This window comes from Garra rufa, chromosome 2 (genome assembly GCF_049309525.1).
Source record: "Garra rufa chromosome 2, GarRuf1.0, whole genome shotgun sequence".
Classification (NCBI taxonomy): domain Eukaryota; kingdom Metazoa; phylum Chordata; class Actinopteri; order Cypriniformes; family Cyprinidae; genus Garra; species Garra rufa.
In genome coordinates, this window is record NC_133362.1 from 44706006 (window position 1) to 44731517 (window position 25512).

Sequence of the window (25512 nt, forward strand, 5' to 3'; positions counted from 1 at the left end):
TCCTGAGACACTTTGGGGAACGCCATTGGCGGGCCGCACTCTGAGTCATGTCCAACGTCCAATGAGAAACGGGAGTGACGTCACAGGCGCGGTGACGTCATCGACCAGGAAGTATATAAGCACGTGCGTTTGAAGCTGGCGTTGGCTTATAGGAATGAAGCGAGCGCAGCAGGGATGCGGGAATTATGGTCCGAGACGCAGTGTCTCGTTCCCTCAGGGAACCAGGGTTACATACGTAACCTGAGACGTTCCCTTCCGGGAACTCTACACTGCGTCCTGAGACACTTTGGGGAACGAGGTATCAACGCCCCCATAATTTCCAAGGCCCTGCCCAGTTTTTGTCTGCTAGGCCAAGGGTGGAAAAGTTGTGTCTTGGTACACTTCAGCCTGGGAAACTTGCCAGGACATGAGTGATAATACATCTCTGTCTGTGGAGCCCACCAGACAAGAGGGAGAGAATGTACCTCGGCCCTCGGGCACACGAGGTTAGCATAATCCAGTGTCTGGAATACTTACCTGATGAGACACTATGGAAACTCCGCCTGGTGATCTTGCCAGGACGCGAGTGATAATGCATCTCTGTCTGTGATCAACCACCAGACAAGAGGGATAAATGAGCCTCGGCCCTCAGGCACACGAGGCCAGGGTTCTCAACCGCTGCCTGTCACAAGACCAGTGCAGGGGGAGAAAGGCTCCTCGGCCCTTGGGCACACGAGGAGAAGTGGTAGTCCTTTGTCTGCACTACGGCCAGACCAAGAGGGACACAAGAAGTGCCTGGTGATCTTGCCAGGGCACTGGAATTCATCTCTGTCTGTGATCAACCACCAGACAAGAGGGATAAATAAACCTCGGCCCTCGGGCACACGAGGCTAGGGTTCTCAACCGCTGCCTGTCATAAGACCAGCGCAGGGGGAGAAATGCTCCTCGGCCCTTAGGCACACGAGGAGAAGTGGTAGTCCTTTGTCTGCGCTACGGCCAGAACAAGAGGGACGCAAGAAGTGCCTGGTGAACGTGCCAGGACACTGGAATACATCTCTGTCTGTGATCAACCACCAGACAAGAGGGATAAATGAGCCTCGGCCCTCAGGCACACGAGGCTAGGGTTCTCAACCGCTGCCTGTCACAAGACCAGTGCAGGGGGAGAAAGGCTCCTCGGCCCTTGGGCACACGAGGAGAAGTGGTAGTCCTTTGTCTGCGCTACGGCCAGACCAAGAGGGACACAAGAAGTGCCTGGTGATCTTGCCAGGGCACTGGAATTCATCTCTGTCTGTGATCAACCACCAGACAAGAGGGATAAATAAACCTCGGCCCTCGGGCACACGAGGCTAGGGTTCTCAACCGCTGCCTGTCATAAGACCAGCGCAGGGGGAGAAATGCTCCTCGGCCCTTAGGCACACGAGGAGAAGTGGTAGTCCTTTGTCTGCGCTACGGCCAGAACAAGAGGGACGCAAGAAGTGCCTGGTGAACGTGCCAGGACACTGGAATACATCTCTGTCTGTGATCAACCACCAGACAAGAGGGATAAATGAGCCTCGGCCCTCAGGCACACGAGGCTAGGGTTCTCAACCGCTGCCTGTCACAAGACCAGTGCAGGGGGAGAAAGGCTCCTCGGCCCTTGGGCACACGAGGAGAAGTGGTAGTCCTTTGTCTGCGCTACGGCCAGACCAAGAGGGACACAAGAAGTGCCTGGTGATCTTGCCAGGGCACTGGAATTCATCTCTGTCTGTGATCAACCACCAGACAAGAGGGATAAATAAACCTCGGCCCTCGGGCACACGAGGCTAGGGTTCTCAACCGCTGCCTGTCATAAGACCAGCGCAGGGGGAGAAATGCTCCTCGGCCCTTAGGCACACGAGGAGAAGTGGTAGTCCTTTGTCTGTGCTACGGCCAGAACAAGAGGGACGCAAGAAGTGCCTGGTGAACGTGCCAGGACACTGGAATACATCTCTGTCTGTGATCAACCACCAGACAAGAGGGATAAATGAGCCTCGGCCCTCAGGCACACGAGGCTAGGGTTCTCAACCGCTGCCTGTCACAAGACCAGTGCAGGGGGAGAAAGGCTCCTCGGCCCTTGGGCACACGAGGAGAAGTGGTAGTCCTTTGTCTGCGCTACGGCCAGAACAAGAGGGACACAAGAAGTGCCTGGTGGACCCGCCAGGACACTAGAAAACATCTCTGTCTGTGATCAACCACCAGACAAGAGGAACACAGGCCTCGGCCCTCGGGCACGCGAGGCAGGATATCACACCTCTCGCCTGGAGGACTGCCAGGTCGAGAGGGTAGAAATCCTTTTCCTCCATAGAGGAAAGCGCCTAAGCACCTCTAGGCCTAGCAATGCTAGGGCTGAAGGACGACTGAGCCAGGAGTGACTCTGAGGTCTAGTTCGTAGAATCTGACGAACGTTAGAGGTGAGGACCAACCCGCCGCACTGCAGATGTCCTGGATCGGGACACCTGCCATCAGAGCTTTAGAGGCTGCAATGCCTCTAGTTGAGTGAGCCTTGACTCCCATCGGGGATGGGAGACCAGAGGACTCGTAGGCAGTAGAGATGGCATCAATGATCCACTTACTGATAGTAGGCTTGGAAGCCGGCCACCCCCTCTTAGGGGGGCCATAACAGACCAAAAGTTGCTCTGATTTACGCCACAGGGCAGCTCTGTGGACATAAGTGTCCAGTGCTCTTACTGGACACATTAAGTTATACTTCCTCTGGTCGTGCTCCACGAATGGAGGAGGGTAAAACGCTTGGAGCGTTATTGGCTGTGGTGTCGCTGATGGGACCTTGGGTACGTACCCAGCTCGTGGGTAAAGGAATGCTTTGGCCAACCCTGGGGCAAAGTCAATGTAAGAAGGGGCCACTGAAAGGGCCTGCAGGTCCCCGACTCTCTTGAGAGACGTTAGCGCCAGCAGCAGTGCTGTCTTTAGGGTAAGCATCCGATCGGAGGCCTCCTCCAGAGGCTCGAAGGGAGGCTTACACAGCGCCTCCAACACCACAGCTAAGTCCCATGTAGGGACTTTCGGTCTTGCACGAGGCCTCAGCCTGAGTGCACCGCGGAGGAAACGTGAGACCAGGGGGTTCTTGCCCACTGAAAGGCCGCCATGAAGGGCGTGGTAAGCCGATATAGCCGCCACGTACACCTTCAAGGTGGAGTGAGCTAACCCAGCGGACAAACGAGTTTGCAGGAACTCCAGCACTGTACCAACCGGGCAGTGGACTGGGTCTAAGCGGCGTTCATGACACCATGACGCAAACAGGTTCCACTTTAGGCCATAAAGTTTCCTCGTAGAGGGAGCTCTGGATTGAAGGATGGTCTCAACAACCTCGGTTGAGAGACCAGCTTCTATGAGTTGTGCCCCCTCAGGGGCCACACCCATAACTTCCACTTCTCTGGGTGGGGGTGGCATATTGCGCCCCCAGCCTGAGAAAGAAGGTCGCTCCTGAGTCGCAAAGAGGTCCACCTGGGCTTGACCAAAGACTCTCCATATCTGCTTCACCACCTGAGGGTGAAGCATCCATTCCCCGGGCCTCAGCCCCTGCCTCGACAGGACGTCTGCTCCCACATTGAGACGTCCAGGAATGTGAACTGCTCTCAATGAGAGAAGCTTCCCTTGTGACCACAGGATGATCTGGCACGCCAGCTTGTATAAGGGGCGTGAACGCAGACCTCCCTGGTGGTTTATATAGTAGACCACCGCAGTGTTGTCTGTGCGGACCAGCACGTGACGGTTTCTCAGGTCTGGAAGGAAATGCTTCAGAGCCAGGAACACTGCCAACATTTCTAGGCAATTTATGTGCCAAGAGTGATGCCGGTCGTTCCATAGGCCTTGGGCGGAGCGGCCACTCATGACCGCTCCCCACCCGGTGAGGGATGCATCTGTCGCTAGCGTGACGCGGCGGCAAGGAGCTCCCAGCGCTGGACCTTGTAATAGGAACCAGGGCTTTTTCCACATGACTAAGGCACGTAGGCAGCGCCGCGTGACCTTGATCTTGCGGAATGGGTTCCCCCTCGGGGAAAACCCTTTGGTTTTGAGCCACCACTGCAGTGGTCTCATGTGCAGCAGTCCAAGAGGTATCACGTTGGATGCAGCTGCCATAAGACCTAACAGTACTTGGAACTGTTTGGCAGTGAGTAGCAGGCCTAGCTTGACCGCATTTGCTGCAGTAAGGATCGACTCGATCCGAGCAGGTGACAATCGTGCCTGCATGGTGGTCGAATCCCAGATTACACCTAGATAAGTGGTTCTCTGTAATGGAGACAGCACACTTTTCTTGGCATTGAGTCTCAACCCCAGCTCTTTCATGTGAGCAAGAACAACATCTCGATGTTGAGCTGCTAACTGTTCCGAACTGGCTAGGATGAGCCAGTCGTCTATGTAGTTGAGTATGCGGATGCCCTGGAGTCGCAATGGAGCCAGAGCAGCATCCACACACTTCGTGAAAGTTCGGGGAGAGAGCGCTAGGCCGAACGGAAGAACTCTGTATTGGTAAGCTTTGCCCCTGAAAGCGAACCTGAGAAACTTCCGGTGTTGAGGAAGGATGGAGACGTGAAAGTATGCGTCTTTCAGATCTATCGTGACAAACCAGTCCTCGGACCTGATTTGAGACACGACCTGTCTGACAGTCAACATTTTGAACTTCAGTTTTCTTACTGAGAGGTTTAGCTGTCTGAGATCTAAAATGGGCCGCAGGCCCCCATCCTTCTTGGGAACAATGAAGTACCGGCTGTAGAACCCGGATTCTCTGTGTTGAGGAGGGACCACCTCGATGGCCTCCTTCCTCAGGAGAGTATTCACTTCCTGTTCCAATACCAGAGCCTGCTCGGGGCCTACCAGAGTAGGAAATACCCCGCTGAAAGGTGGCGGCTTGGCGCCGAATTGAATGCGATAGCCTTTCTCTACAGTACGCAGGACCCACATAGAAATATTTGGCAGTAGTTTCCACGCTGCCAGAAATTCTACTAAGGGAACCAACCTCTCGAGGCTGGTTTCTGGATTTATTTGGAGAGCTACCTCGGTGGCCTGTAACAGCGAACTGGCAGGATGCACCTGAAGTAAGCGCTCTGGAAACCCCCGTGGGGGTGGCGAACTCTCTGGTTCCGCTACGTTTCCGGGAAGAAAGACCGGAGAAAGATGTTCGTGGGAGACTGCCGCGCCCTGTAACACCGGCAGGGTTAGCTGACGAATCTCCTGAGGGCCCAGAAGAGAGGTGGTCACCGTACTCCTCAGAGGCGGTGAAGCACCTAAGTCTTCGAGAGGGGCTGCCCTCATCGGCCCTGAGCCACAACCATCAGGGCCGTTTAGCTGAGGTCCTCTTTGACTGAAGGACGACCCTCAGGTCCGGCCTAGTCTTAGAGGACCCCGGCTTGGAGTGTTGCTGAACCCGCCCTCTAGGCTTAGCCGGAGGGGTGCGGGTAGCAACACTCCTTTTCTGTGCACCCCGGTGCGAGGAGCTAGCTTGCGGCTGGGGCTGCTCTTCGTACTGGGGTGAATGGGGGGGCGGTTGTGGGGTGTCAACGCTCTCAACATCAACCTCCTCGGAGGAAGACAGAAGGAGCGCTGACTCCTCCTCTTGGCAGGGATAAATGTGCGGGCTTCCTCATCCAAGAGGAGGTCATACGATCCGCTGGGTGAGGAGAGAGATAGGGGATCACCCGTCTCAACTCCCTCCAGCAGATCTACCTGCGAACCCCATGAGTGCAGCTGCCGCTCCGCCTCAGTGGAAGCGGGGCCAGACCCACGGGGAACGCTAGTGAAAGCCCCCTCCTCAAAGAGGGCTTTCCGGGAACGGAGCAACCGCAGCGGCATTCGCTCGCACTGCGGGCAGCCAACCCCCTCAAGGGCTGACCTAGCATGCTCCGCTCCCAAGCAGACCACACATAGATCGTGTGTATCCCCACCAACAATGAAACGTTGGCAGGGAGGGACACACTTTCTATGTGGCTGCTCAACCGCTCTTTTTGATTTAAAAGATCGTTTTCCCCCTTTTGGCATACTGCTCAAATAAAAGTGGTGCAAACTGGCACGAAAAAACAGCAGTATAACCAGACAGACAAAGACACAGAGCGCTCTCGCTGAATGACAAAAGCTGACGCCAGCTTCAAACGCACGTGCTTATATACTTCCTGGTCGATGACGTCACCACGCCTGTGACGTCACTCCCGTTTCTCATTGGACGTTGGACATGACTCAGAGTGCGGCCCGCCAATGGCGTTCCCCAAAGTGTCTCAGGACGCAGTGTAGAGTTCCCGGAAGGGAACCTAGAGTTCCCCAGCGGGAACTCAAGCTGCGTCCGAAAACGCTATGGGAACATCTTTAGCGTGACACGCTCTGAAACACGTGTATAATCTACTCAACGGGAAAGCGGAACGTCACTGCGGTGACGTCAGACCAGGAAGCTTGTAAAAGCACATGGGCACAAGCGATCGGCAGCTTCTGTCTTTCAGCAGCACTCTATGTGTGCCTTTGTCTATCTGTTTTTTTGGTGCTAGTTTGCACAGCTTTATTTTGAGAGAGACATGTCTGCCAAGGGGGATAAAGTAAGCAGCGATAAGCAACAGTACAGATTGTGTGTGCCTCCCTGCCCGCATGTTGTGTGTGCCTGCTTGGGAGCGAGGCATGCGGAGTCAGCCCTCGAGGAGCTTTGCTCCCGGAGGACTCTCTTTGCGGAGGAGCCCTCGCCACCGTGCCCCGTGGTTCTGGTCCCGCTTCTGCTGAGGCAGGGCGGCGGCTGCAATCATGGGGTTCGCAGATGGATCTAGAGGAGGGAATGGAGACGGGCTCGTCTCTTTCTCCTTCCTCAGCACTCTAGATCCAGCCTTCAATCTGGGTCGGAAGCCCGCACTGCGGTTTCTTCCCCCCGGGGAGAATGCTCGGTGCTTCATCTCTCCTCCTCTGAGGAGGGAGAGGGTGAGGTTGCAGAAGAAACGGTGGAATCGACCCCCCCCCCCCCCCCCAGTCCACCCTGTATGAAGAGCTTGTGGAGGTAGTTACTCGTGCTGTGGCCAAATTAAAACTAGATTGGCCCGACGAGAAGGTTCATGAGCCAGCTAAAAGCAAGATGGACGAGCGCTTTCTTAAGCCTAATTCACCACCTCCACGCTGGGGTCTGCCTATCTTCCCCGATCTCCACACTGAGGTGTCGAGATCGTGGAAGAGACCATATTCGGCCAATGTTCTCTCTCCCTCCACTGGCATTTACGGCAATGTAGTAGGGATGGGTGAACACGGATATAGGACGTTGCCCCGGGTTGAACAGACGCTGGCTAGCTATCTGTCCCCTGCAGCGACATCGTCCTTAAAAGCCCCGGCACTGCCCACCAAGCCATTAAGAACAACTTCGGTGCTGGTGGGCAATGGGTAGATCTGGACGAGGGAGATCAGGTCGATGAGCTTCGTCGTGTCTCTGACCTCGCTCTGCGTGCCACCAAAGAGACTGCCAAAGCTATCAGGTGGTCTATGTCAGCTATGGTGGCCGCAGAGAGACATTTGTGGTTGACCCTGTCGGAGATACGTGAGCGCGACAGGGTCTTCCTGCTGGACGCCCCGCTAGAGCCTTCTGGCCTATTCGGTAACGGCATTAACTCAGTGGTCGATAGGTTTCAGGAGGCTCGTAAACAAGCGGCGGCGTTCCAGCGCTTTCTCCCCCTCTCTTGGAGGGGCTGCAGAGCCCGCAACCCCTAAGGGGGTCCTTCAAAAGGCTGGTATGGGCCGCCCCTGCCGGTCATCCGCTTCAGGGTGCCGTTCCAGCCACTCCAGTAATACCGGAGGTCAGTCTCGAGATACTGATTCCCTTAGTAGACTATCTAGCAGCGTAGAAACTGGGTCTCAAAATGGGTCCTGCGTACTGTAGAAAAAGGCTACAGCATCCAGTTTGGTGCTATGCCACCCCGATTTTGCTGGGGGCCTTCCCACTGTGGTGGGGTCCGAGCAGGCTCCGGTATTAGAACAAGAAGTAAAAGCTCTCTTGAGGAAGGAGGCCATCGAGGTGGTCCCTCCTCTCGGAAGGGAGTCCGGGTTTTACAGCCGGTACTTAATTTTTCCCAAAAAGGATGTAGGGTTGCGTCCCATTTCAGATCTAGGGATACTGAAATGCGCTGTCATGTGCCTAGGGTTCAAAATGTTGACCTTAATCCTCCTGTTACCCTAAAATCCGCTAACACCTTTTATCCACTGGGGTCAATTTGACCCCAAATTTAAAACCTCTAGAATATGATATTTTTTTGCTAAAAGGTTAATGTCAACTCTTAATGTCAACAGCTTAACAACACTCTGAAACTGCCCCCCCCCCCCCCCACACTTTCACTGTAAACACCTGTGACAAAATCTCACTGACAGAAAACCTTTGCGTAGAGGCCATTTTCAATTGAGAGAGCAATTCAATTGACAGTGGTTCTCGCAATACTACAGGTATAGTTGTGTTAGTTTTTATTTTATTTTTATTATACTTAACATATAAAATTATAGTGCATATTATAAAATCATAGCATGTTATAGTGACCTCAATATCACCCAAAACAAATATGTGTAAAATGTTTTATATTTCTTATGTTTTATACAGCTAAAAGAACCTGGGGTCAAATTGACCCCAAAGAACACCGATGTGAAAAAATGTATACAGGGCATTGAAAAAATAATATCATGTTAATTTTATGTTTACCAAGTTTTCCCCATTAAATTAGGAAAAGTCATTCAATCTGAAGCAAAAAAAAAAAGTCAATTATATATGTACATACGTTAAACATTGAATGGGGTCAAATTGACCCCAAGGATAACAGGAGGGTTAAAACAGGTAACACAACAGATCAGGTCCGAGGACTGGTTTGTCATCATAGATCTGAAAGACGCATACTTCCACATCTCCATCCTTCCTCAACACAGGAGGTTCCTGAGATTCGCTTTCGGGGACGGAGCGTACCAATATCATGTTCTCCCTTTCGGACTGACTCTCTCACCCCGCACTTTCACCAAGTGTATGGATGCCACTCTATCGAAGCTGAAGCTTCGCGGCATACGCATACTCAACTACATAGACGATTGGTCGATTTTGGCTCAATCCGAGCTGGTGGCTGTGCAGATGCTGTGCTAGCTCACATGAAAGAGTTCCCCTGGGGCTGGATGCCATGGTACAGACTTGGCCGAGGCTTCGTCTGTACGCATTTCCCCTGATCGCTCTGCTCCCTGGAGTTCTGTAAAGAGTACGCCGGGACGGGATCCGCCTCTAATTGGTAGCACCATTCTGTCCGGCCCGAGCATGGTTCTCGGACCTGTTCGCTCTCCTAGACGGCTCTCCATGGGAGATTCCAGTCAGGAGGGACCTTTTCTCTCAAGCGAGAGGTGCAATCTTTCACCCCCGTCCGGAGTTGTGGAAGGTGTGGGTGTGGCCTCTGAGGGGGCAAAACTCGTAGCTTCAGGTCTACGCCTTGAAGTGGAGACTCTTCACTTCTTGCAGTAAATACTAGCTCGACCCAGTTCACTGCCCAGTTGGTCCAGTGCTGGGGTTTTTACAGGAGCGGTTGACTGCTGGGTTTGCCCACTCGACCCTGAAAGATTACGTGGCGGCTATTTCGGCTATCCAAGTCCCTATCAGAGATCGTTCTTTGGGCAGAGACCCGCTAGTAGTGCGTTTCCTCCGAGGTGCGCTGAGGCCTACAGCTCGATCTCGGGTTCCTCCTTGGGACCTGCCCATGGTTTTGGAGGCTATGTACAAACCTCCCTTCGAGCCTCTCGAAGAGCTTTCTCCAAGAGTGCTGACACTAAAGACTGTCTTCCTCTTAGCAATTACCTCACTAAAAAGAGTGGGTGACCTTTAGGCCTCTAAGCAGACCCTTAGTCATTGGATAGTGGAGGCCATTTATTTGGCCTACGAGTCCTCTGACCTCCCCACTCCTTTGGGAATCAAGGCCCACTAGGAGTATGGCTGCCTCCGAGGCTTTTCTGTCAGGCGTTTCCCTGTCTGACATTTGCAACGCTGCAGGCTGGTCCACACCTCTTACTTTCGTAAGATTTTATGGCCTTGACATTCAGGTCACCCCAGGCTCCGCTGTCCTCTCACTTTAGCTGTGCTGCAGACACACTAAGCAGGGGCTTGCAAGTCAATTGCAGCCAATCAGAAGCTGCCGATTGCTTGTGCCCATGTGCTTTTATAAGCTTCCTGGTCTGACGTCACCGTGGTGACGTTCCGCTTTCCCGTTGGGTAGATTACACACGTGTTTCAGAGCGTGTCAAGCTAAAGATGTTCCCATAGCATTTTCGGACGCAGCTCTCGTTCCCTAGGGGAACTAGGGTTACATTAGTAACCTAGGACAGTTTCCTTCATTTAAGAGTTAACATACTCAAAATTTTCACTTAACCTCCTGAAACAGGCCCCTGGTCCATGTAGGACAAAGAAATGTTTAACGATTTACTGCATTTTAAATAACGCAAATATTATAAATTTTTTATCTTGAAAATGCCATGTCACGTCAACAACCCATACATGTATTTATTTTTGTACTGCTTTGAACGCCACTAAAATGTAAACAATTTGGTGTGAGGGGACGGGCCATTGAATTCTTAGAAAATAATGCACACCCGAGGTGGTGATGCAACCACGACGAGTCAAATATTTAGCTTATACTAAGGTTACCACACCTCAAGACCTTGGTCAGATTATATATTTCAAGACATTCGTCCAGTTTTTGTCTTTAAAACAACCTGATCTCACAGAATTCCGTGTCAAGACCACGGACCCTTAACTGCAAATCCGTGGTGGCATCACGGAATCGCCGAAAATTCTGTGATGGGCTCACGGAAGTGATACTAATGTAAGTCAGTGAGAGGCATCAGCCGTGTTCCACACACGGATCCACTGGTTCAACACCAGCGCTGCCTCAAGTGACGATTTTGGAAACATATGCCTACCACTTTAAATATTCTGGGCTCTTTTAGACTTACTTCAAATATACTTCACGTGAAATATTTATTCACCATGCCTAAAGCATTGTTCTGTAGTCGTTTGAGCGCTAGCTTCCTCTTGTCGGCTCAAGTTCCGTGATCATATCACGGAATCTTCCGTGGTCACCACAGTTTCACCCTCGCTGGACGTTAAACTGGCCAAGTTTGTTTGTTTTGACACTAGAAGTCTTCAAGACGGTGTCTGCTATGGCAGTTAACCTGCCAACCTCTCATCTAACCATATTCAGTTTGATCAGTTTGTTGCATTTTGCTTATGGTAAATTTCTGTGGCGGCACCACGGAATCGTCCGTGGTAGACACACGGACAACCTCGGGTCTCACGCAGTGGCTTGTAGCCTACCTTACGTTACTCTAATGTTGTTTCATTTAAAATAATTTGGTCTACGCTTCATTCTGAGTATCTGTCATTCATCAGTCGAAACTAACGGGCCAACAAGACCGAAAATTCTAGGAGGGATGTTGGCTATCATTTTGAGCCTATTTGAGTCTACCTATCCGTGGACGACACACGGATTATCAGGTCTGGTTAATTAACCTCAATCAGAAACTCTAAAATGTAGACTATCAGACTATTAGAAAGTCTATTATTCAGCGTTGATACAATGTCAGAGTCATTTGTCATTTGTTTTGCCCTGCCCTAAAAAAATAAATAAATAAATAAAATAGATTGACCGATAGCTGGCCAGGCCACGCCCCATACGCTCCAGCCGGTAGTCCAAACAATATTTGGACTAATTTATAAATTATTATTATTGTTTATTGAAAATTTACAGATATATAGGTCTATATAATCAACAAAGAAGGAAAACCAGATAAAGACTCAATATATAAATATTAAATCGGAAGAGTCTGTTGCCATGACGGCGGCACGTGACCCTTTCTCACGAGCATCCCAGAACTTCGCGGTTTTTCCACATTCATTGCCAGGATCTCCATCCACAGAGCGGTAGGTATTAAAAGCCTTATTGATTTCACTCCACCTTGTTTATTCCCGCACAGTGCCAAAAGACGTTGCTGTCAAAACCAATGTTTGCACCAGTGTCTGTTTCGGTATTTTATCCTGGGCATTACTTTGAGTAGTTGCAATAACAGTGGTGGACACTAACTAGGTAACATTAGTTTTACTTACGTACGACTGTACTTAAGTACATTATTCAAGTATCTGCACTTTACTGTAGTAGTTTTATTTTAAATAACTTTTACTTCACTACATTCCAAAGCATAATATCTTACTTTATATTTTACTACATGTCATAAAACATATCGTTCATCTTTGATAAATATTACGTGCTCCGAGGCGCAGAAGCAGTGTCTGATTCATGAACAAACTGATTCTTTTCAATGAACATGTTAAATCGGACCAAACGATTCATTCGCGAATTGGACTTGTCCGATTGCAGCTGTACTCGAGTCGACAACTCACAGATTCAAATGAGCCGTTCAGAGCGAGTCTCCAGTCAACTGAATTCACAGTGAGCGCGCGCGCGACTGATGCTGCTAAATTAGGCTACTAATGCCGAATATTAGGAATAATTATTGTAACAATCAGTTGTTTGTTAACTAAATCTGCTGTAAAGGGTGATCTATTTACGCGGACTGTAAGGGGATAAGTGCCGTCAGCGCGAGTCCCGTTCGCTGTGAAGTAAGTTAGTGACCAGCCGGCAGAGGATTCTTCAAGGTCTTAAAGCCTTCATCGAGCGACTACGTTCACAATGATGTACACTTTTTGTCCTAAACATACAATCAAGTCAGATACACAGTGTGGGAGTAGTAGTAAAAAGTAATTTCTTATTTCAATTTATTATTAAATCTCATTTAGATGCGCTGTGTCTGTTGTCATATCGGACACAAATATGGCGGCGAGCATAGCGGAAGTGACGTCTTTGGTACCCATGAATATATAAATATTAAATCGGAAGAGTCTGTTGCCATGACGGCGACACGTGACCCTTTCTCGCGAGCATCCCAGACTTCGCGGTTTTTCCAGTCATTGCCAGGATCTCCATCCACAGAGCGGTAGGTATCTAATTCCTTCATGACTTCTTTACTCCATCCAACAACAAAAAAAATAGTTTTTGTTTGGGTTTGGGAAGTGCACCAATGTGCTTCACACATTCTGATATACAGGGTGCGATTTGCCAGGTGCGGTGGGGGGATATGCATCCCCCCAATTATTTTTTATCTCTGGTAGGATAAATTCGCGATACTCGAATCTGAATCAAATCAAATGATTCGCCATACGTGCCTCGAAGTTTTGAATCAAATGATTCGCGATCCGATTGGAACGCTTCGATACTCATTTTGTGATACAGTGGTTTACTGACTTCGCTCACTTTCTCTATATAATTTATTTGTTGTTTGAAATGAAATCATTACAAACTAACTTCCCTGTTGAAAAAACAGCATATGCTGGTTAGATATGTTTTGGGGCTGGGTTCCTGGTTCATGCTGGTCCTCAGCATAAACCAGCTAAAACCAGCATTCCAGCACCAAAACATATCTAACCAGCATATGCTGTTTGTTTGTTTTTCAACAGGGTTACAATGTTTTTATTAAATTGTGATCACATTAGACAGTTATAGTATTAAAAACATTTCATGAAATGACACTCATTATATTGTGCGTTATTAAAATATTACACTAACAGTTTGGTCAGTCTCTGCCTATGGAGAGAGAAAAATGTTTTCAAAAGCATCCCCCCTGCTTTTTGCACAAATCACACCCTGCTGATAAAGTACAAAACAAGATTGTTTTGCTATTTTTTGGTCTACAAAAAATTACATGTTTCATTTAACCAAAACAATGCAGAGAATAAACAAGTAAATAACTTTTATGTACTCCAATGTTTTTGATTCAATGTATAAATTAAAATTATAAAAGGTCCAGGGCTAATGATGTTTTCTTGTCTGTTCCACAGATTTCGTACTTTTCTACAGATTCTAAGACCCTCTTTTTTTTTACAAAGAAAAACAAAGGCACTTTTAAGAGCCACTCTCTCACTTGTTTCTCTCTCTATCTGTCACTCTCACTTACTGTTTCTCTCTCTCACTGTTTCTCTCTCTCATTCTCACACACACACAAACATACACACACACCCATACATCTTCATATCTGTATTGTGTGTCTTCTCTGTATTGTTTGTATTTATTTGTAAAACATGTCAGGGTTTAGCAAGAGAGAGGACCCAAATGCAGAATGAGCTTAAACAGTTTATTGACTGGACAGGGCACAAAAGGGAAGGGGCAGGAAGACAGTCCAAAAGGTAGGCCGGGAACACACAGAGGAATCCGGGGAGGTCAAGAGACTCAGGAGGAACTCAGGAGGCCGGGCAGGAACGGACAAACACACAAATGACAAGACAAAAGACAGGCACAAAAAATAAGCTTAAACTAAGACGGGGAAGAGCTAGGTAAAACCAAAAGAAAGACTATCAAAAAGACTAGAAAAATATCAAATCAGAAGGATAAAGAAATTAACAAAATGCTAGAAAAAAGACCGGAAGAGCTAGGAAAGAAATAAAGGTTATCAAAAAGACTACAAAAAAAACCAAAAGGTTAACAAAAAGCTAGAAAGACAAATCTAGAAAGAAAACAAAAAGACAGGATGATCTTGGTAAAACAAAAAATAGAGGCTATCAAAAAGACTAGAAAGAACAAATCAAAAGGATAACAAAAATAAATAAAATTACTTCTAAGGGAACAAGAAAGGGAGAAGGGGAAAAACTAAGGCAAAAACTGAAACTAGTTAAACGGGGAAAAACACTGACTGCAATATAGAGCTGGACTGAAAAATCTCAAAGTTCAAAATACACACAAACTCACAAAACGAACCAGCAAAGACAAGAGGGAAAGAGCACAATATAAAGGGAGGAAATGACATGAGGATCAGGTGAGTACAATTAGACAAACGAGAAGAACAGGTGACGACACTCAAACAAACGAGGACTAAACAAGAGGGCGTGGAAAAGGGAAACAAGGAGGTGGGGCAACAGGAGCACATGGCAGACATAAACAAAGACACAGCCATGTGCTGACACACAATACAAACAAGGAAACATTAAACAAAGACAAGACAGACAGGGCTGTCAGGGCAGGATCATGACAAAACATGTCTAACAACCCAAGGGTCTTTGATCCCAGTAAGGTCAGGGGCCATATGGCTGCTGAAATTAGTAATGCTCTTCTCTGTGAGGCCAAGGTGAGACAAATTTTGATCAGCTTACTCCCATGTCTATGAAAATCACTATTTATATTGCATACTATTTTTGTATGTTTGTGTAGTTGTTGTTAAAGTGTTAGTGTAGTATGTTTTTGACTATTACTAATCTTTAAAAGTTGTGCACTATTCTTCTATTTTGTAACGAGGTGTTTTTTTATTGTATGTTGCTTAGAAAAAAATATCCACCAAGTAATCATAACCATATAGTAAGCTGATATTTTACTTGAAGAAAATTGCTATATTTTTCTCATATAGGCTGCAATGGCAATGGAAAGCTCCGTCATTCCTCAAAAAAGAAAGAGGACTAGGAGAAAGAAATCGGTCACAGGCAGACGTGAGAAACGTCAGAAAGCTCAAAGCCCTGCATTGGGTTAGTTGTTTACTGCAATGCTGTCATAGTTCAATTATGATAATTCAGTAAATGTTGGTGGGTTGAAAGATAATAGCCTACTTTGACAGATGTATGATGAAATTTTGTGAATTTTCTAGACTAAAATAGATGATAATGTAAGACCCTGATAGAGTAGATAACAAATGTGTTTGCCTTTGCAGCTTCAAGTAGTTTCAAGGAACCCTCTGTAGTTTCAAGGAACCCAGTGTGTGAGGAAGATTCAGAGTTGACTGCATGTCTTGGTGAGTATGTTTGTATTATTCCTATGAGTACATTTCCTATTCATAGCATGGTTTGTGATACCATTACAGTTTTTTCAACTACACACATTTTCAAAACTTTGCCTCATTTTTTCAAATCTTTACACACAAATCCTATAATTATACGCACAAAATGCGAAATGCCTCGCATCTCTTAATGAAGCACTGCATTCAAAATATCACAAACACCTCAAAGGCAAATATGTGACCCTGGACCACAAAACCAGTATTAATTCGCTGTGGTATATTTGTAGCAATAGCCAAAAATACTTTGTATGGGTCAAAATTATTGATTTTTTTATTTTTATGCCAAAAATCATTAGGAAATTATGTAAAGATCATGTTCAATGAAGATTTTTTGTAAAATTCCTACTGTAAATATATCAAAATGTAATTTTTGATTAGTTCTATGCATTATGAACTTAATTTGGACAACTTTAAAGGTGATTTTCTCAGTATTTAGATTTTTTTTGCACCCTCAGATTCCAGATCTTCAAATAGATGTATCTTGGCCAAATATTGTCCTATCCTAACAAACCATAAATCAATTGAAAGCTTATTTATTTCATATGAGGTATACATCTCAGTTTTGTAAAATGTAACCTTATGACTATGGTTTTGTGGTCCAGGGTCACATATTAGTCGTATGCTGTAAATACCTTTGACATAATATTATATTTTTGCATATATCATAAACACAGACAGTTCAAAACCTAAAGCTCTTCTTTCATTAGCTCCTATACACATTTCTGTACAAGATTGAAAGTAATTGGAAGAGAGATGTTGAAAAATTCACAGTAAACAAAAAAGCAAGACTGAAAACAAATTTTTACTGTATTATTATTTTATTTTGTATTGTAAGCATTTGTGGTTATTACACAGTACAAAAGAAAGGAAATACATGGTTAATGTATTCCCTTTCTTTTGTACTGTGTAATACATAACCACAAATGTATGGTGACCCATACCTGGAAAGTGCGCACACACAGCAGTGAATTGTGAACAAACACACAAGTGTGTGTGTGTGTGTGTGAGTGAGTGAGTGAGTGAGTGAGTGTGTGTGTGCGTGTTTGTTCACTACTCACTGCTGTGTGTGCGCACTTTCCAGGTATTGGACACCATACTTGGCCACACGTCACATCCTTTCCTTTCCGTTTTTTTCAGACACACATCTTCAAGAGTTAAGGGGTACTCTTACCTCAGTTGAGTATCCGGTGGCAACAGAAAAAACAGTGTGGGCACAACGCCAGGTGTTTGCTGATGTAAGAGCCAAAACCGCTAGGCCAGTGCTCCTTGATGCCAAACTCTCTGCTGAGAGAGTCATCGAGCACATTTGCAACAAATGCAATGCTGGGGAGGCTGTCATTAGGTGCCTGGATTGTGTTCCACTGGACACAGAGTTTCTGTGTGGAAGCTGTGACATAGAGGCCCACAAAAAGAATGTATTTCATAACAGGGAGGCAATATTTCATGGCTACTTGGAGCCTATTCCCCCTACAAAGGCTGTGGTGTCAGATGACAATGGTCAGCCTCACTTTTGTGAGCAGGGTATGTTCATTCAACAGTTTTTGTTGACTAGTAAAGAGTAATATTCTAAATATTATTATTAAATATTATTGAATATTCTTTGTTGATAGACTTTGTCAATGGAAAATGTTCAAACTGTTAACTTGAATCACTCTGACTAAAGATATTGTTTTTGTTTGTTTTTGAGTGGGTTTGTGTTTAAAATGTGCTAAAACACTTTCCTTTTGAAAGAAAACAGTGATAATGACACACTATTTTGTCAATGTTGGTTTTGAATTACTATATGACAAGCCTATAATGGAATAATGTAACAACTTCATGCATTGCAGTATGTCGATTGCCCTTGCCCACACAGAGGGCAATATGTGAGTGCACCCAAGACATTGAGGTCACCACTGGGAAGCATATTTCAGTGGTCACCATGGATGGTAAGTTTGGAGAGTCCTGCTTTTTGTTTTATCGTACCTCAGAACTTAACAAGTTAAAGCTTTTTACTTGAGCAATAGAGACCAGTTGATCCCGGTTACCAAATGTCTCAGTGTTTCCAATATTAATGCCATATTAATACTACATATTACCAATCACCTTTGTATCTCAGTCTGAAATAAATAATGGACAGGTGAGTTAAAACAGTTTGATCTGTGAAACATACTTAGTCCTATGTGTCTCTTTTTTCTCAGGACGATACGATGTCTGTTTGCCGCGTAAGGTTAGCCCTACCTGCTTGGCCGAATGGACGTTTGCACACATAAAGGTATCTGCTCCTTCAATGTCAAGATATGCCTTTCTAAAGCTGCTGGAGCACCGATCTGTTCAGACTGGAAGGGTAAATCTGCATGAATCATGTTGGAACAGAATTATATTACTGAATCTGTAATATTGTGGGTATGTATCTTTTTGATATTAATTAACATTAATTACATTTTTTTATGTTATAGCCAGGGAATATCTGTGCAGACACCTTTCAGAAAAGCTTTTTTGAATATTGTTTTTGCAAACACACGGAAGAGGTGATGTGCGATGTCAATAGCTTTTATTGTCCAGCATGTTACCCAGACATGCTGGCGGTATGTTGTGATGGCAATCGGAAACATTATCGCTTTAGAAAATCAAGGGGGTATGTACACACAAACACACATTAATTCATATCAAAAGAACATAGAAATAGTTGCTAGGGCTGGGTATTGTGACCAATTTGGCAATTCGATTCGATTCTTATTTTTATGGTTTCGATTCAATTCGATTTCGATTCGATTCGATAACGATTAGCTATCAATATTTCATTTAAAATGTTAGTTTTGCAGACATGGGATCCATATTTTGATATAAATGCTGGTAACTGAAACTCCCCTACTTAAGTTTATTACTGAAATACACATCTACATTAATAATAGGGTTTATTTTAAACAACTTTTATTTTAAATGAACACTGTAACAAGAAGTCATAAATATGTGCATCCATTGTACACCATGTAAACAAACTGCAAAATGCACATTACTGTAAAAAAATAAAAAGACTAAATGTGCAACAGTGAAATCTATTAAGAACTTCAAACATGTTTAAGAAATAAAACATTTTTCTAAATTCAAAACAGGCCCATCATAAAGCCCTTGTCTGCATATACAAAACATTCTAACTGTCCATAAAACTAACAGTTCTTAACTACAGCCTAATCATTTTTCTGCAAAAAAAAAGCAGCTGATCAACATGTTCTGATCTGATCTAAGGCAGCTCCTTTGCGCTGTGATTAGATCACCAGCAGTTGAGAAAACTCTCTCAGCAGGAACACTAGTGACACCTTCAGGACGAGAGGGGAATATTCATATCCTCTTACGTGAAGCACGTGCATTAAGAATCGATTCGGGAATCGTTGCGTTAAACTGAAGATCGATTAAAATCGGAGAATCGATATTTTTTACCCAGCCCTAATAGTTGCATATAGTAATGTCTGGTCAGTTAAAATAGTATTTTTTTTTCTCTCCATGGACAGGACTGAGGAACCCTCTCTATATGCAGGGTTATTTCTTGCACAGGATGAAGAGGTATCGGCCTTGCTGAACAAAATCAGAGGCAGCAGCATCACAAGAGTACATCAAAGATCACATGTCATGACAGTATTTATACTGTTTATGTTTGTCTGTGTTTGGTGTTTATTTGTTAATGAGAGGAAGATGTGACTTCACAGGCAAATGACAGTGGGATGTGCGGTGCCTCAAGGTTCAGGGCAAGTAGGGAGACATCGAAAAAGTCATCCTCCAAACTTGATGAAGAGGGGATTCAAGTGGCAGTCTGCAGGTATATGGCTAGGCCAGAAGCATGCAATTATACAGATGACACTTGTCAGTCAGGCTGTGGAAACACATTTGTTTATAAATCTATCTGAAAGCCATGTTTATTTCCTTATACAAATCCCTCATTTGCTAAAAAGATTGGACCAAATGTCCCCACAAAGATAGGAATAGCAGTACATTTTGACTTTGTTGGGACATTTTTTAGGTCCTTATGAGGAATTTCCTCATTTTCCTGTGAGGGGTAAGTTTAGATGTAGGGTTGGTGTAGGGCGATAGAAAATATGGTTTGTACAGTAGAAAAACCATTACACCTCTGGAGCTGATCATTAACCATATTGCCTTCTTATCTATCAGACATGGGATATTGCTACGAGGACTGAACCACTACCGTGGTGAGGTATTTGCCTACCCGATGTTTTTGCAGAGGGAATTGTCGGAGCGGGCAAATGTCATTTTCTTCTGCATGGATGTTGTCTGCAGGTAATTTCTCTCTGCCATATTGAAACTTGGTAAAGCTACTGTGTATTAAATGACAAATTCCTCATTTTGTTTTAGATTGATGACCAAGCAAAGTGTTGGTTAATGCTAACTAATGCTGCACTTGTTTTTTAGGTATTGGCCATATCTAAGCAAACTGGCTGAAGAATCATCAGATCTTCAGCTGCTGATGGAAATGAGGCCATTTCTTAGTGTAATGCATGCCAAAGCTCATACAGCGAAATGCGAGGTATACTATCCAGCAACTAACGCAGAAAGTTAAGCAATGATTATTGTTTATCCCAATCTTAAATTGGGGACAATAGACAAAATAATAAGTCTGTGATTATGATATTTTATTTTATATTATGCAGATAAAACATGACAACTTCAATGTGCTGAAATTTTTAATTTGCGCATAATCTATGAAAAAATTTTTTAAGTAATAGTATGAAATTAATCTAACACTACATTGCAGGTGAGATGGGGTGGCAGAAATCAGGATGAAGCAGGAAACACTGTAGGAGAGGAAGTTGAACAAGTATGCTACTACTTACATTATTGTAACTATGTGGGTATAGAAGACTGATATCTTTGAGAGACAAGCAGAGTGTAAAGGATAAAGTACATCAGGACACCAAACAAAGATCCATTCTTGCTGGAATGAGAGTTAGAACACATTCTGAACTGTATTTGCAACACCCATTAAGTCAGAGTAGAAATTGAAGTCAGAATTGTAGTTTTATGCATGACACATCACTATTTCAAGCTATGTTCCCTCTGAGCTGCACCATTTGCCACCCCAGCCTATACGAATTCTAAGACTGTGCAGCACACACAAAATCGTTGACACGTTTTGGTTGAGACAGCCTAGATTACAAGAACTGAATGTTGGTGACAGTGCAAAATCACTGAGTGACTTGTGATTCCTTGCAAAGTTTGTCATGCCATTATGAGGTTTTAAAATGTAGACCAAAAATTACAGGTGGATAAGCATGTCACATTCTAAGATTCGGCATTGTTTCCAGCTTTGCAAAATCAGGCCTGATCCTTCCAATATTGCTGTCTATGGCTATGGCTGAAATGGTGTGGTCTGTTCATTGTACAGTGGAGAGCTAGTTGATGATGAAGGAGATATTAGCTAAACAATAAGAATGGCAATATGTTCATAAAATGCTTGGAATTGCAGACATAAAATGTAATATTTGTTGTGTATTTTGTGTTTGTGTGTGTGTGTTTGTTTGTTTTTGTATGGTAATTTGTATACGTTACTTTCTATATGGTTTTTACATATAGGTCAACAGCTTTCTCTCCAGGGCAGCTCTTGTCACAAAATACATGACGAAGGCAGGTTGGTATGACACATTACACTTAAATCATATACTGTGATGAGTCAGTTCTAATTGCTGTGGACAAAGAAAATGCAATTTCCCTGTTCCCTCCTCGGTAAAGGCATTGTTGTGTTAAGTCATGTCAATTGCAATGTTTTTTCCATGTAAATTGATCCTATCGCGCATTTGGATTTTTTTTTTCTACTCCAATTAGGGAGAGAGAATATGCTGACCCAACAGGCCATGGGGTGGAACAGAAAAAAGACCGAGAACCTCCACAAAGTCTTAGCACACAGATATATCAAAGTAAGGGCATTTTGCAATGGTCTTTTTGTCTGACACAATGACAAAAAGCAGACTTGGATTAATTTATATACATTAATAATTTAATCATAATTTATTGGTTATCTGGTTTTGACTAAAATCTTGCATTTTTTTGTGTGTGGTTTAAAGATCTCTGAGAGGGCAAAGCTGGAAGCTGCCAGCTTCAGTGAATTCCAGGAAAAGAATCAACTCACTGAACAAACAGTACAGCAGTGGGTATGTGATGTTCAGCGATGGGCAGTCACAGGTAAAATAATACACAGTTTTTACAAACTGTTAATTACTTTGTTCAAATATGTACTACATAAGGTGATCACATTACTGTCTTAAATATTTAGAGCTAGTCTCCACACCAGAGAACAAAGAGGACCTCAGAGCTGAGATAGAGAGCATCACGGTTAGCCTGCTCCGCAAGAAGCAAGACCTCTATCGTCAACATGGTAGGTTAACAGATTTTCAAATGGTACATTACCAAAGCAAACAAACAAAAACACTGTTTTCATCAGTTTTCTTGTTTCACTTTGCAGATAGCAACCAGACAAGGCAAAGGAAGAGAAAGAAAATAAGAGATTTAAAGAAAAAACTCAGAGAAAAGATCTTGCAGTACAATTCAACTGAAGAGGATAAGATTGATGAAGAGTTGGCCTGCAGTTTGACGGAAGACTACATCCTGCCTTGGGAGAGACTAGGAGATGGTATGATAGCTTGTCTTGACATGTTTTCTAAAATGTATTCCCACCTGCCTATGGTCTAACAATGGAAAATCAGTGTGTATGGGGATTGTTTTTGGGTTTGTAATATAATTATGAATACAAAATCACTAGATTAAATTTTTCCATCACTTTCCTCTGCTTAAAGGCCACTCCTTCAGGTTAAAACGGACAGTTTTTGACCAAATTATGCTACTTAAACGCCTTGAGGAGGAGCAGAGCATCCTGGTCAAAGAGATGTCCCAGCACATCAAGTCTCTCCAGAAGGAGATAAAGGAAGTGGAGAAGCGCAAAAAGAACATCAGAATGGGCAGTATGTAAAATTATGAACATTATTTCCTCACTAAAGTACATCTGTTTAACATGCAACAAACATCTAAAAACAAGACAATTAGTAACATCTTTCTGTTATAAGTGGCTCTACATACTATGATTTTTTTAATTTAATATTTGTAATTGTAACGTTTGGGAAAAAAAAGAACTCTCCTGCTATGTGATGTAATTGTAATAATATAATTGAATGTAATAATAATTTCCATTTTAATACAGATTTTGGTGACATGTCGGAGGACGCTGCAGAGGGTTGGAAAAGTGTCCTCATGTGGCGGTCTTCTGCACTGGAGAGGTTATGTCAAGAAGCCGTAAGCACATATGGTGCTATAGTTGATGATCTCCAGATACAGGACTCAGAATGCAGGACAGATAGTGATGACGATGAATATGACCTCAGTAGTCCGGAGTCAGAGGAAGGAGATTAGGAAGGAGACCACTCTGTTTTGTTTTTAAATTCTCATCATCATCATTGTCCCTGCAGAGATTGCCATGGACTCTTTGGACCTTTCAGCACATTTGCTTTAACTGTATATGTTGGACACGACTGTATGTGTTGAAGAGTGAATTTATGTTTGTATTTATGAATTAATCACATCCAAAATAAAAAGATTTTGTTTTACGTAATATATGTGTATACTGTGTTTGTTTATTAGTATACATAAATACAAACACATGCATGCATATATTTAAGAAAATATATATACGTAATACAAAATATTATTATATAAATGTATATACATGTAAATATTTTCAAAATGTATGTATGTTTGTTTATTTATTTATATATTATGTAAACAGAAACTTTTATTTTGGAGGCAATTAATCCCAATTAATCGTTTGACAGTACTACTTTTTATTCACCAGAATGAACATGAAGGCATCATCATTTCCCTGTTTAACCAAACATATCACCTCTTCATTCTTCTCACATCAGACAAAAGATACAGAAGCATCACTATCAGAACATTATGATTCAATGATAGTACATACCCCCAGACTGTCAGACATGTAAATACCACTGAAACAATGGTAATTAAATTTATCGATATTAGATGTCATTATATTTGAAATTATTTTGCATTGAAACTTAATGTACTAAAATCAGGAATGAATACACAATGCCAGTGCAATATCTACTGAACAGATTGGCCCTGTTCCACTGCTCCTCTTCAACTCCAGCACTTAGGACAGTACAGAGCTCATGTACTCTGATACTTTGTTATGTTTATAGGTATGCTCTGTTGCATTTTCTTGGGTTGTATGTTGTTGGATGTGTCGATGTGAGCACACCAAGACAGACTCCTATCAACTTATGAAATGGCTACAATAAACTTGAATGTAAATTTAAAATGTGCTAAAATATCTGAGATTTCAATTAAAGTGCATAAACTGCACAACTTCCCAGTTGTCTTCATTGAATATCTGCATTTTACAGTATATTGTCACATACAAAAACTCCTACTGTTCAGGATGCTGAAGTGGAACTGGTGAATATTTTAACAGAAATTAGTCATTGTCCCGGGGACCTGTTGTCACTTGGCAGTGATTAACTAGCCTGTGAAAACCAGGCTAGTATTTACCTTTCTATAAAAAATCTGAACATGTTAAGTGTGTCGTTAAGTTCAGAGTTGGAAACAGGATAGCAAGGATAGCAGATTACTGAAAGTATATTAAAGCTACATGCCAGATATCTACCACGTGTCTTTTTCACAGCCTCATATAACCTCCTATCAATTGAATAACTCATTTTTGAGTAGGCCTACCTGCCAGACATCTGCAAAAGCTATTAAATCAACAGACACTATGATAAGCTCCCAACTCCAAGTTGATTCTGATTTAACTAAGATTCGGATACAATAATGAGTAAATTTCCTTATTCACTTCATGGGCCTGCATTCCATTCCATCCAGTTATAATACATTGGAGATGCCATAAGCCTGGCTGTTCACTTTGCTCTGCTACATTTGGAGTCAAGTAACACCTATGCATGCATGTTCAATGGTTTTTGCTTAGCTTATAACATGATAGATCATCTCATTGTTCTCCATCCTGCAAGCCATGTACAACAATATGTGTCACTGTGTCACTTGATACTGAACTTCTAGAGGGATAGAAACACCTTCAAACTACCTGCAGAACACCACTAAGACTAAAGAGATGGTAGTGGATTTCAGGTCATTGAGGGGGTAAATGTGGAAATGGTTAGGCCATACAAATATCTGGGGCTATATGTGGACAATAAACTGGACTGGTCATCAAACACAGAGGCACTGTACAGGAAAGGGCACAACAGGCTATATTTCTTTTGCAGAAAACTCCTGATGTTTTAGCAGTCTGTCATTGCCAGTGTTCTCTTTTATGCTGTTTGCTGGGGAGGCAGTGCTAAGAAGAGAGACACTGGACCACTGCACAAACTGGTGAGGAAGGCCGGCTCTGTGGTCAGGCATAAAACTGGAGGCCTTATTGTCAGTGGTGGACTAGTGGCAGAATCTTGTTGCTGTAATGCTTAACAGGTCCCTTGTCCCCAGGGTCACCCAGCTTTTTAATGCAACACAGAAGGAGAGGGGTGTTATGGATTTTTGTGCATGAGTCTGCCCCTCTCTGCCTCTACCACAACATGAAGCCGTTACTTGCTTTTACTGGATTTTTACAGTCTTCCTGCTTTTAATAACTGTTTCAAGTTTGTGATTTCTAGA

At 44.0% G+C, this 25512-nt stretch overlaps 1 protein-coding gene and 1 long non-coding RNA gene across 2 annotated transcripts; both read left to right on the forward strand.

Moving 5' to 3' along the window:
* Positions 1-19149: 19149 nt before the first annotated feature.
* Positions 19150-20121, forward strand: LOC141325116 (uncharacterized). The gene is made up of 3 exons (XR_012353735.1): positions 19150-19437; positions 19536-19645; positions 19996-20121. It is a non-coding gene; the product is annotated as an uncharacterized lncRNA (long non-coding RNA).
* A 1571-nt stretch (positions 20122-21692) lies between these two features.
* Positions 21693-23241, forward strand: LOC141325959 (uncharacterized). The gene is made up of 6 exons (XM_073834678.1): positions 21693-21755; positions 21903-22020; positions 22112-22213; positions 22301-22468; positions 22632-22796; positions 23033-23241. Exons 1-6 carry the CDS (start codon positions 21693-21695, stop codon positions 23239-23241), a joined length of 825 nt encoding a protein of 274 aa, XP_073690779.1.
* Positions 23242-25512: the final 2271 nt, after the last annotated feature.

Bases quoted from the DNA above. Each gene is read 5' to 3' on its own strand.
- LOC141325959 (XM_073834678.1), top strand. From the start codon at position 21,693: ATGGGGTGGAACAGAAAAAAGACCGAGAACCTCCACAAAGTCTTAGCA. The intron at 22,021-22,111 runs GTAAAATAATAC...TTAAATATTTAG, and splicing joins TCAGCGATGGGCAGTCACAG to AGCTAGTCTCCACACCAGAG. The intron at 22,469-22,631 runs GTATGATAGCTT...CTCTGCTTAAAG, and splicing joins TTGGGAGAGACTAGGAGATG to GCCACTCCTTCAGGTTAAAA.